Source organism: Parasteatoda tepidariorum, chromosome 8 (genome assembly GCF_043381705.1).
Source record: "Parasteatoda tepidariorum isolate YZ-2023 chromosome 8, CAS_Ptep_4.0, whole genome shotgun sequence".
NCBI classification, from domain to species: Eukaryota; Metazoa; Arthropoda; class Arachnida; order Araneae; family Theridiidae; genus Parasteatoda; species Parasteatoda tepidariorum.
The window spans coordinates 60,102,966-60,116,609 of record NC_092211.1 but is presented as its reverse complement, the minus strand read 5'-3'; the positions used below and the strand labels follow the sequence as shown (position 1 = coordinate 60,116,609).

Here is a 13,644-nt window from a genome sequence, read left to right as displayed (position 1 = left end):
ATTCCATCTTCATATTTACAGCACTAAATCCACATTCAGCTAAATATGAAGATGGAATCGGTAACAATAGTTTTCTTGCACATTTGATTGAATTTGGGTATTTGTTTTTTGTTTCCTCTCGAAGCCATGCCATCACTCCTTTCATATTAAATAAAGTTTTAACTGACTCATCATTTTGCATTACTGCAAGTTCTTCTTGATATATTTGATATATCAGACAAATCCATTAACATGGACTGCAACATCCATGTTGGAATATAAATTTGTTTTAAATCAGAATATATTTCTTTTAAATCAGCCGATGGAATTTTCAGATGATAGACAATAACAAGTAAAGCGGTATCATTTACTTCACATTTTTGGAGCCAATGAAACTGTTCAAAGTTTTTGTTATTAATATATTTCTGACATAACTCAATAAGGGTAATGAAGCCATATATCTTCGCTTTTGCATCAACAAGGTTTTATTTGTTCCTTGAAGTTTCTTATTTAATATATTCAGTTTTTCAAAGATATTGGCTAAATAACTCACAAATGCTTTACCATCGACTGTAAACAGATGTTTCATTTCAGGTTTGTCTCTTAAAAAATCCCTAAGTCACATAATATTTATTGACCGCAATTATTTAAGAATTTGCTTTTTTCTTTCGATTTTGTCACCGAAATCTCCCATTGCATTTAAATGGCCCAGAGCAAAAGGTTTAAATTCATGTCGAGTCCATTTTTGAATTGCCCCCCTTGACAATCAAATTGCCCCACGTTGGGCAACACTGTTCTAGCTTGTCAGAAAGGAAGGAAAATATTATTTGACTCCCAAATCTATTAGTCGATAAAGGATTAAAACTTGCTTTCCATGGCGAACGAAAATAGAGTCGAAATTTCAGTATCTTGTAAAATGATAAAATTTTCGACTTAAAATGACTTGTATAGTTTAGGAAACAATTATTGTTTCTTGTACTGTAAACAGCTGAGATTTGAAACTAGTGAGAAATGAATGGAAAATTCTATTGGCAATGAATTCTTGTTACAGTCAGGGAAGAATTGTTTTGTCATCACGTACAGAGCTCCAGTTGAAATTTTAGTACTCTAGCTAGTGAAAAATTTGTCAAAATTTCAATCGCAAGTTACCTCTCTAACACGTTTTGAGACCACCGGTAAAACAATGGAACATTTTTAATAGAGAATTTTCATGTAATAAACATAATGTCAAAATAAAAGAACTTTGTTTCAAACTGTTTTTATCCATAAGAAGAATATATTTAGAATAATTCCATGGAAACTAATAATGACTAAGTAAAAAATATTTTAATATATAATTCATTAATTTTACTCAATTGTTTAAGCTTAATATAGTACACATTAATCCTTTGGAGCAGCTGGGACACCGGTGACCTTTATATATATATATNTGCATATTTTAAAAATAGATAATACAGTCAAACCCGGCTATAGTGAACCTTCAAGGGACCGAAATTTTGGTTCACTATAACCGGGAGTTCACTATATCCGTTACGCCGGCAATTTAACTAATGGTTCTCAAACTGCTCCCTTTTATTACACATTATTCAAATAAATTACTGAAAAATACTATGTAGTAGCAAAAAACGTGTTATTTTTCATTACTTTTCGTCTTGCGTACAAAAAAAAAGAGTAATCTTTAGCTGATGAGCAATCCTCAACTTCAGATACTGAAACACTTCCCGACTCTTAGATAATTTTTTCTGAATTTCTGTTATTCCGCTTTTTAAACCTGTCTCACTTTCCATTCGTGCACATAAAAGTAGTGACATAAAATCGTTAGCAAATTCATCGACATTTGTTTAGATACTGGAAGATTGCGGCTTCTTCGATTGGTGAACCACTTCAGTAATGCTTCTTCAACATCCTCGTGATCTAAATTTTTTTATGAGCAGAAATTATTAATTGCCTATTTTTTCATTTGTTACAAACTGAAGATTTGAATAGTTTATATTCCCTGCAAATATCAGCTTGATTGCATCCATTTTCAATTTTTCTGATTATGTCCATTTTATCACCAATGGAGAATTTTTTACGTTTACTGCTCACCATAATTAAATTTGAGCCACTTGTTTGCAGGATTTTTTTAACTGAACTGAGAGCAAAAAGAAGTTGAAATGAGGGCCTTAACAACACATATTAGCGTCCAACCCTTTGACCAATAATGAATAATTACTCATTCCCTCTGATAGAAAATGCATATTGATCCCACTGACACCTTGCAGGTGCATCATCTGCCTGGAAACATCTGCTTGGGTTGTTTAGGGATTGGAAAGTGAAATAAAAGAAGCAAACAAGAAAAAATGCTTATTGCTACATTCCCCTCTATAGATGGTTTTAAACATCGGTATATGTATTTATTTTGAAGTAGAAATTTCAAAATTATTACAATAAAATGAAGAATAAAATCAGTCGAAGACAGAAAAAAGTTCATTATATCCAACTTCCTCACTTTTTTGGTTCACTATATCCACAAAAAATAACATTATACGGGTATAGNTCCTATATATATATATATATGTTCTGACGCTCTAATTACAAGCAAAAATATATTTGGTATCTTTTATTGTGTAAAACTGTCTAATAGTTAATAAAAGAAATCTCTTAGATTATCGGAATTACATCCGTATAAAATTATTTAAATCCAAAAAAAAAAGTAGAATATAATTTTTTCATTCATATTCAAAAACTTATCAGTATTTGATTTTATAAATTAAAGTAATTTCAATGATGAATAATTGTTTCCATTAGATCTAAATAACTGCAAATTTGAAAAATTATTGTTGTTGCTACTTATTCGACTTGCCAATACCAGTAATCCTGGTCATAAGCAAATTTTTAAGACAGAGGGTGCGTTTCTTTTTTTTTTTTTTAGTTGCGCCAGCTATGGCCAAGAATACAATTTCAGTTAAGCATGCGTCACAGCTTGTTTTACAGGAAAGACACAATCATACTCCATTCGTTCATCCACTGATCGTAATTTTGACCTGAACCTGAGAATGACCTATCTCCAATTCACTTATCCCAGATATGGGAACTTGGAGGACTTTGCGACCCCGACAGATTAAACATTCACCAGTCACCATTTAATACACGGGGATTCTACAACCGGCGGGGTTCGAACTCAAGTTCTCACGAAAACGAGCCTAACGTCCTACCAACCCAGCCAAAAAATCATTGCTTGGAAGTGATCGGTGTTTGAAAGATTTTACCTTTAACGCAGAAAAAAACATCAGTGTATTACATTATTAAAATGCTTAATATAATATTTTTTACTTATTTTGGCCTAAAGTAATACAAAATAATTAAAAAAAGGTATGAAAAATGTGTTTAATAAAATAATTCTGCTTGACAAATGGTTCATAAAGTATGCCATCTCATGGCGTTCATCAAGAAAAAAGTGAATACGGGGCAAATTTCAGTAGTTTCTACACGTCAATATTAGCTTGCTGTCCCAATATGTATACTTTTTATGTTCATTTTTGGTAAGTGTTTAAAAAATGTATATTAAGGGCAGATATTACGGAAAACGCTGAAGTAATATAAAACTTGTTTTAAAAATAAACAAAATGAGCTTATAAAGAATAAAATAATATAAATTTAATGAGTCACCTGGCTTCGTGATGATATCCCAAACTGGTCAGATCTATGACACTTCCATTTGTAAATTTACATTCGCAATTGCTAGTTTGAGTGCACTGTTCACCAGTGACTGCATTTATTACCGATAAAATAACAACAATTAAATGCATGATACTTGCTTTTAATTTTAATGAGGTCAGAAGGGTATTAAGAAATAATGAAACTTAACAAAATAACTCATTTCCTGGGTGGTTGTAAGGAAACGTTGCGTTCATTATTTTCGGTTTTGCGAATGCGCAGTTAAATTGGCTGAACTTGTGAATCTACGTATGTTTTAAACACAATCATCAGTCCAATCAATGAATGATAACTTAAGACTAACTTTTCGAATGTTCACTTATCGCCCTGAAATGTTTTTTTTTTTTTTCGATTGATATTCTATTTTTATAGCAGCCGTGAGTTTACAATAGTTGCTCATGACTGTTCAGGTCACGTTTAGCCTATATTTGGTTATTTTTCGTTTTTCGTGTTTATTCTAAAAATGGCGCAGAACGTTAATATTGAGAAAAGTCACAGTTTTGAGGAGAAAAAAAAAGCGTTTTGAGGCTATAATATTAAAAGACTTACTGCAATGCTGCATTATCTAGGCTCAGAAAATTTGCTAAAAAAAAAAAAAGAATACGCCTTGATTTTGATAATTTTCAGCTCGGTAAAAAAATGCCACCATATCGGCGATTTTTAAAAAAAGTTTAGTAACTTTTAAAATATTTCAGTTATTTGTCCGTTTTGAAGCCCTTTACAGAAAGATGGAATATACAGTTCACAACCAAATTGCTTCAAGTATTAGGCATTTAAATTGTAACATTTTTTATTTTCTTTCACGGTAAATTTTCGAAATAACATGCTAAGAGGAAGCTACAGCGTGATAGAAACCCTCTGTGATAAATTCTTTTTCACCTTAGTAAATTTAAAGTACAGAAAGAATGAGTTCAGGTGAACCTAAAGTAAACCATAGAGGTTTCAAATGTTGAAAAAAAATTCAAAATATCAAAATACAAATAAATAAATAGCACAATTACTTAGGATTACGCCGAAGAGAAGTTATCTTTATCCTGTAATAATTAGTTCTGTTGACTTTAAGAAGACGCTTTATAGTAGGAAAAACTTTTCATGGCGAATCATGTTTCAGCTCCATTGTTTCAAATGTTAATAAAAAAAAAGGTTTCCAAAATATCAAAAAACAAATACAATTTTTACAGGATAAGTTCCTCTCTGCGTAATTTTAAGTAACCCTCCCGTAATTTATTTGCATTTTGATATTTTGAATTTTTTTTTCATTATTTCGAACTTTAGGGATTACGCTAAGCTTACCCAAACTCATTTTTTTCTAAATTACTCATGTAGATGAAAAAGAATTGCCATGAAAGAGTTCTTCCGCTGTAAAGCATCGTCTTAAGCAATCCGCCAACTGCATGCTTAGATGGTTACTAATAGCAGCACCATTACATTTTACTCTTTCACTCTTGTTGATATGGATGGTGTTTTCAATAGAAATGTAAACAATAACAATCTCGAACTCGGCACCTACTCTAGTTCCGGTTAAAAAGTTTGCAGCTGCTTACTACATGTTATTCTGATAGGCGATGTTTTCAAACGGATAATTTTGTTTTCAATAAAAGAAATAAATTAGATAATTTCTGAGCTCAAATCTGCCTTNTGGAAAGTTAGAATTGCTTCAGAATATAATGATATAACCTATCATTATATTCTGAAGCAATCCTAACCCTCCATCACGTATCAATTGATTACCACAACCCTCAATATCGACAAGAGTGAAAGAGGAAAATGTAATGTTGCTATTAGTAACGTACTATAGTAGTAATGATAGGTTAATGAATTTCGAATTGCTTCACAATTCGAGTTCCCGTCATTCGCTCATTGAGTTATTTGGTCCAGCTTTGTATAACAGTTGATACTTTTTTTCAAAACGAAGTTCTAAAAATGTGTATCATGTAAAGTACAAAAAAAGTGAAAATCTTAATAGCTTTTGATCTTACGATTGGATTATATATATATAAAAGGCAAACTCATTCATTCCTCACGCTAATTTTCCCACTTCCCATGAAGTTACAGAATAAAAATTTGAAACATCCTTTCTGTAAGCTATTCAATAAATAGAAAACTTTTTTTTTGAAGTTATATTTTGACGTTTTATCATTTATCTGGGTAATTAACCTAATTGCCGGAAATGCTCTATCACAAGTCTTTGAAAAGATAGAAGTCTCAAAATTTGAACCACTTTTTCTTATGCGTTGAGTATAAAAAAAATTAATTTAATGTTTTTTAATCATCGGAGTAATTGGGGGTTATTAGTCTAATTAACAGAGTCAATTATGACGTTTTTAAAAAAATACGAGTCTCAAATTTAGACTATGTGTCTTTTATGAGACAAATAGAAAATACTAAGAAAGCTTCATGTCAATATTTTGTAACTAATTCAACTTTGTAACTATTCATACTAAATATTTTGTAACTAATTCGCATTTTCTTTTTGTGACGTTGCTAAGTTAATTGTTAACCGAACTTAAAGCCAAAATGAAAATATTCTCCTCATGAAAGCCTCATCTTTGCTCTGAATATAAATATAAAAAAAACTGTTCGGAAACTTGCGAAGAGATTTTCCCTTCCTCATAAATACACGAAGCATAGCTCGGTTGAATCTCTTTCTTTGTTTCGGAGATCACCTAACTCATGAGGCAAACAAACATTGAAAACGAAACAGTTGAGTGACTCCGCCCCTTTCACATTGTCAATTACTATGTGAAATCGGGAAGAGAAGAATTTGAGCAAAGCAACTGGTCACTGCAGGTGAGTACCAGAAAGATTTCTGATCCTCTGATTTACACTTACAATAAGTGGTTTCCGAAGGTGGGTTGTTAATCTTAATTTTAAATAAAAAGATAGCAAAAGATAGTAATAAATATCTGCGTTTTTTTAGATATAATTAAAGAATATGTACTAGTATAATTATCTCCTTGAGCCGTGATGGTGGCTCAGGGAATAGAGTATTCACCTCCCAATGAGGTGTCCCAGGTTCGAAGGTGAATGGTTCTAATTAATTCTGCTCCAGGCTCGCACCGACCACAGTGCTAATGTAAAATGTCCTCAGTGGTAGACGGATGATGGGTTAGAAATTCCACCTTGCTGTCGGGCTCACCGTGAGATTTTCGTGGTTTTTCTCTCAGTTAACTCAAATACGGGTTAGTTCCATTTCATTTTATATTTTATAACCGTCGTTGAAGAGTCGACTCAATTTTATGGGCTTACGACTACTAATGTTCAACTCCGTAGCCTTGTAATTTTGAACCCAATCCAGAAGACAATGGAACTCCTGGATCGAGTATTGGGAGAAATTTGATTTCGTTTAGGACTTTTTGATGGAGCTAACCCGCATTTGCGTTACANTTCTGATGGAGCTAACCCGCATTTGCGTTACATGGTGAGGAAGACCACGAGAACCTCGCACGGTTAGCCTGACGACAAGAGGACTCTAAGCCATGATCCGTCTAACCCTGAGGATATTTCACGTCAGTAGTGTGATCAGTGCAAGCCGGATGCGGAATTAGTTTCGACTGGGATTCGAACCCGGTTCGCCTTATTAGAAGGCGAACTCTCTATCCCCTGAGCCATCGCAGCTCGGGCTAGTTTCATTAAAAAAAATCTAGTACTTCCCTAGTCTTCTGGATTAAGTTCAAAACTAGAAGGCTACGGAGTTGAACATTTGATCGGCAGTTCAACGCTGGAAATAAAACAATCTTTTTACAAGAATCATTCATTCAAATTAAATATCCGTGTTGTGAAAATTAAAAAGATAAGTAATTAGTTCCTTACATAATTAGTTTCAGGCAATTAGTTTAAATGGTCATTTCAAGGTCCGCGATAAAGAATTTCTTCTGAAATTTCCTTCCTGAAGTGGATAACAAAATCTAATTATATTTACTCATACCTCAAACCGGAAAAGACAATAAACATTCCAAAGACGGAAACTAAATCGATTATCTTTTCATTTAATTTCCGCAAGAAAAGAAGAGAATAATATGCTACCAATTACACATTTTTATTTTGTTTTTAAAACCAGGTTTCATTATTATTATTATTTCTGTCAATAACATGAATGGTAACCGGAATTTAATTTCATAGTGTACCCTGCCATAGACCAGGGGTACAAAAAAATTTTTTTTGGTTGATCCTAAAAGATTCACTTTCATTTGTCGGAACCCTAAGACTTAATAAATAAATTTCATTAGCAATTGTGAATATATTAATTAACAAAAGACCATAAATTATTTTGAAAATGTTTGTGAATGAATGAAAAATGAATTTTTTTAAATCACATCGTTTGGTTTTATGTCAGACAGTTGAATTCACAGGTCTGTAGCGGCTACTAGTTCTTAATTAAAGCATAAATTGACATAAACCAGTTTTTATACGCACATAAATTGAAAAATGAACGAGCTGCAATATGGATTCCATTAAAATAAAACTGAAAAAGAAGGAAAATAAACGTTGAGAATGGTTATCAGAGAAACATACTATTTCATACTTGTTGAATTTAATTCGATGCGGAAAATTAACGGAAACGTTAAAAAAATAATAAATTTTTAATTGGGTATAAATTTAATAACTGGTTCGGAATATCATAACCTTCGAAGCCCCAGCGACCCTTCCACGGAACCTTAGGGTTCCACAGAACATAATTTGGGAACTGTTGCAATATGCATTAAACCCTTGATACCTATCTCAAGTTCTGAAACTCATTTCCCCGCAATCTCTGTGCCGCTTTCGATTCAATTTGGCTGATGTCGATCACATGGATAAACAGTCGCCATTTTGGTGAATAGTTGGAATGGTGAAGGTGAAGTGTCATTACTCTCGATGTGTTATTTCTATTTTCGCGTTTTTTCTACTTTAATTATTGTTTCATACCTTTAAATTAATAGTGTCCGCATTTGTGTGCTCTAATAATTCAAAATTAGGCCTAAAATTATATCATTTACCTGTTGTAACACTCACATTAAAAAGCACATTTACGATAGCAATAAATCTTCGCACTACATAACTCTGTAAGCACTCTTAAAAGTGCTTATTTTGATTTTGCATTGCACAAAAGGACTCATTTTCATATAAAGAGAAGATGTTGATGCATAAGTTTACGGATCGAATTTTATTCACTAAATACAGTCATCAGTGATGTTTACTATATTTTTTCTTATGATAAAATCGTATTTTTTAATTTGAAAAAAAGTGCCCTACTTATATCCTTTTTGTAATTCATTTAAAAGGAGTTAATTTTAATTAAGTATTGGTTTGTTTATGAACTTGATAATTTTTCCTTTATTTACTTTATTGATCATTTTTGAAGAGGTAATGTTTGTTTTTTAAATTAATTGTTTCGTTATATTTTAAATTGTTCATTATTTTATTCGCTTTTGTGGAATTTTGCCTTTAAAGTTTTAAGAAATATCTCAATTACTTTACTGAGAATTAATTTCATTTGATTTGTCTTATTCTACAAAAGAAATAATTGTGTCTATTTCAATTAACTAACAATTACGGCAAGTATTTTCCTCTTTAAAGATATGTTATTAACAAAATTATTAATGAAATATAAAATTTTATTGGCATTGTTTTTTTGTTTTATTTGAATTTATAATTATTAGAGAATCAAGTTGAATACAATTTAAAAAATATATAATACATTATAAATTTAAAGTAATATATTTTTTAAAGAAATATCAAGAATTATTTGTTGAAATAAAATATTTACCATGCATTATTATAAATACTCAACTAATATATTTCAATTATATTGAGCCTATATGAATTAAATAGCTTTAACTCTTATTTTTGTAATACTAATCGATTATGATAAGATAAATTAATTGAAGTTAAGATTATAGTGTTTTGAAGAAATAAAAACTTCTTCCGACAATAATTATTATGTTTAAATCAGTTTATTCCTTTAATATTTATAACATTTATATTCTAATTGACCCACATATTTTTATTTAATTTAGTATTTTAAAAATCAAATTTTCAATTTTCGTTTTAATTTCAAATTTTGTTATTTGCCTCTAAAATTTAAATTAAGATTTCATTTTGAATTTAACAAATTGTGCTTAAAGTTTTAGCAATTGTTCATTTTAAAATACCAAATAGCAGTTGATATTGATTAAGAAGAAAAGATTTGAGCTTCTGGGGGAAAAAAAGAACTTTTTCTTTGAGCACTCTTATAATATTCCAGAATGATTTGGATCACAAATCATATCACCCCTTAAATCTCATCAAAGAGAAAAAAAAACTTAATGTGAAAGATTTTAAATAGTAAAAAAAAAAAAAAAAAAAAAAAAAAAAAAAAAAAAAAAAAAAAAAAAAAAAAAAAAAAAAAAAAAAAAAAAAAAAAAAAAAAAAAAAAAAANTATACCCTACACTGATGTTTTTTTAAGGTCAAGTGCCACTGCCCGGTATACCCTACACTGATGTTTTTTAAGGTTAAGTGCCACTGCCCGGCATACATTTGCCCTGTATACCCTACACTGATGTTTTTTTAAGGTCAAGTGCCACTGCCCGGTATACCCTACACTGATGTTTTTTAAGGTTAAGTGCCACTGCCCGGCATACATTTGCCCTGTATACCCTACACTGATGTTTTTTTAAGGTCAAGTGCCACTGCCCGGTATACCCTACACTGATGTTTTTTAAGGTTAAGTGCCACTGCCCGGCATACATTTGCCCTGTATACCCTACACTGATGTTTTTTTAAGGTCAAGTGCCACTGCCCGGTATACCCTACACTGATGTTTTTTAAGGTTAAGTGCCACTGCCCGGCATACATTTGCCCTGTATACCCTACACTGATGTTTTTTTAAGGTCAAGTGCCACTGCCCGGTATACCCTACACTGATGTTTTTTAAGGTTAAGTGCCACTGCCCGGCATACATTTGCCCTGTATACCCTACACTGATGTTTTTTTAAGGTCAAGTGCCACTGCCCGGTATACCCTACACTGATGTTTTTTAAGGTTAAGTGCCACTGCCCGGCATACATTTGCCCTGTATACCCTACACTGATGTTTTTTTAAGGTCAAGTGCCACTGCCCGGTATACCCTACACTGATGTTTTTTAAGGTTAAGTGCCACTGCCCGGCATACATTTGCCCTGTATACCCTACACTGATGTTTTTTTAAGGTCAAGTGCCACTGCCCGGTATACCCTACACTGATGTTTTTTAAGGTTAAGTGCCACTGCCCGGCATACATTTGCCCTGTATACCCTACACTGATGTTTTTTTAAGGTCAAGTGCCACTGCCCGGTATACCCTACACTGATGTTTTTTAAGGTTAAGTGCCACTGCCCGGCATACATTTGCCCTGTATACCCTACACTGATGTTTTTTTAAGGTCAAGTGCCACTGCCCGGTATACCCTACACTGATGTTTTTTAAGGTTAAGTGCCACTGCCCGGCATACATTTGCCCTGTATACCCTACACTGATGTTTTTTTAAGGTCAAGTGCCACTGCCCGGTATACCCTACACTGATGTTTTTTAAGGTTAAGTGCCACTGCCCGGCATACATTTGCCCTGTATACCCTACACTGATGTTTTTTTAAGGTCAAGTGCCACTGCCCGGTATACCCTACACTGATGTTTTTTAAGGTTAAGTGCCACTGCCCGGCATACATTTGCCCTGTATACCCTACACTGATGTTTTTTTAAGGTCAAGTGCCACTGCCCGGTATACCCTACACTGATGTTTTTTAAGGTTAAGTGCCACTGCCCGGCATACATTTGCCCTGTATACCCTACACTGATGTTTTTTTAAGGTCAAGTGCCACTGCCCGGTATACCCTACACTGATGTTTTTTAAGGTTAAGTGCCACTGCCCGGCATACATTTGCCCTGTATACCCTACACTGATGTTTTTTTAAGGTCAAGTGCCACTGCCCGGTATACCCTACACTGATGTTTTTTAAGGTTAAGTGCCACTGCCCGGCATACATTTGCCCTGTATACCCTACACTGATGTTTTTTTAAGGTCAAGTAAAAAAACATCAGTGTAGGGTATACCGGGCAAATGTATACCGGGCAGTGGCACTTAACGTTAAAAAAACATCAGTGTAGGGTATACTGAGCCACTTAAGGTTAAATGCCACTGCCCGGTATACCCTACACTGATGTTCTTTTAAGGTTAAGTGCCACTGCCCGGTATACCCTACACTGATGTTTTTTAAGGTTAAGTGCCATTGCCCGGCATATATTTGCATGATACTTGGTGTATACCGGGCAGTGGCACTTAATCTTAAAAAAACATCAGTGTAGGGTATACCGGGCAAATGTAAATGTATGGCCCGATACTCCAAACAATGATGACTCTATCGTCAGTAAGTATTAAAATATCGAATAAATGTAATTATATCCACGAATAAATTCATATCAAATCGAATGTAATAAATATTTCGGACATTCACCAAGGCGACTATGTGATTGTTGACATTCATCGGTGTGTGTCAGAAATAAGGGTATTTAGCAAATATTTCGGACATACTCCAAGCGACTACGTGAATGTTGACATTCACCGGTGAATGTCGACATTTCGAGACTTTCGGTCATTCACCGTAGCATATACAAAACAAATATAAAGGCATAAATAAATGCCATTGCGTTTTTTATTTGCTTGTATAAATATTCTTTTTAAAACTGCAAGTTATAGCGTACAGACAGATAGATGGTAAAGTTGATTTTCATTGATTATCATTTACACGTCTTACAGATAAAATGTTTAATGATTTATGAACTTAAACATTTCAGTTGCTGAACGAGTGATTTTAATTAACCGAAAATGAAAACAATTGCTTTTGTCCTTCATACTGTTGAATCTGACAGATTAAGTATTTCACTACGTATATAATTACTTTACTTGCTGTTTTGTCAATTGATGTTACCTGATACGAAGTGTGTTACGTTTTTGTTTGATGTCTATATTCAATCATATTGCATTTACATAAAAAGCATTTAGATTGAAAACAAATTTTGTCAACAAGTTTCACTTCACATAAATAAAACATATTTGGCTATAAAAAGTGTCAAACTTTCCCTTTTTAAGAAGCAAAAATTAAAAAAAAATAGAAAAGCATTTACAGCCAGACATTATCTAAAAAAAATTCTTTAAAATAACATTGTTTATAAAATTGTCAATGCAGGTATACTTATCAATTTAAACTGGTTAACTAATTTATTTGTAATATAGATAATGCATTTAAATAAAACTTCATATTTTTTAAATATAGTTTGCTTGAAGAAATATATACTTGCAAGAGAAAGTCCTATAATTGGGTATCAGAAATCGGTAATTATACTCATAACTTTATTTTATCATTCCAAATATACTAAAACTAAAGTTAATAATCACATGATCTTTTTTTGTGTGTGTTGTTTTATCTACCAATGTTATTTTATCGTTTGCTATAATCGCTATTTTAACTTAAAGAAAAATGCAAACGATTATCCAACTCAAAATTTTTTAATTGTTTTCACAAAATTTTAAAGAATGTTTTAAGCACATTTTTGTAACTTAGTAGCTGAATTCATCCGTACATATATATTTTAAAGTTGAAATAAATTTTGTTTGGTTATGTAAAGTGCTAAAAAATTCGTTTGTGAAAAATTGGAAAAAAGTCTTCAGTATATGGTGGAAACCTGTGATTGCAATTTTCAATCTTCTAGATCTTCCAATAATTATTCTATATATTTCTCAGGTAAGAAAATTTTTCATATAGCATATAATGCATTTTATGCAAAATATTCTTTGATGTTATATTTACTTAAATATTTGTAGATCTCTTAATTATTTCTATAGTTTAATTATACAATTGAATAAAAAATTTTATTTCTTTAGAATAATTTGAGTTTATATATAAATGAACTCAGAAAGTAAGTTTTTAGTGTTTAAATATTATATTTGTCATGATAATGCCTACGGGAGA

At 32.1% G+C, this 13,644-nt stretch overlaps 1 protein-coding gene across 1 annotated transcript in view; it reads right to left on the bottom strand.

The window, feature by feature from the left end:
• LOC107436255 (uncharacterized) overlaps window positions 1–3,909 on the bottom strand; it is a 15,554-nt gene extending 11,645 nt beyond the window's left edge. The window contains exon 1 of the mRNA XM_043046775.2: window positions 3,631–3,909. Within this exon, the coding sequence (XP_042902709.1) occupies window positions 3,631–3,770 (140 nt within the window). The 5' untranslated portion in view covers window positions 3,771–3,909. The remainder of the gene's footprint in view (window positions 1–3,630) is intronic.
• Between the last annotated feature and the right edge of the window lie 9,735 nt (window positions 3,910–13,644).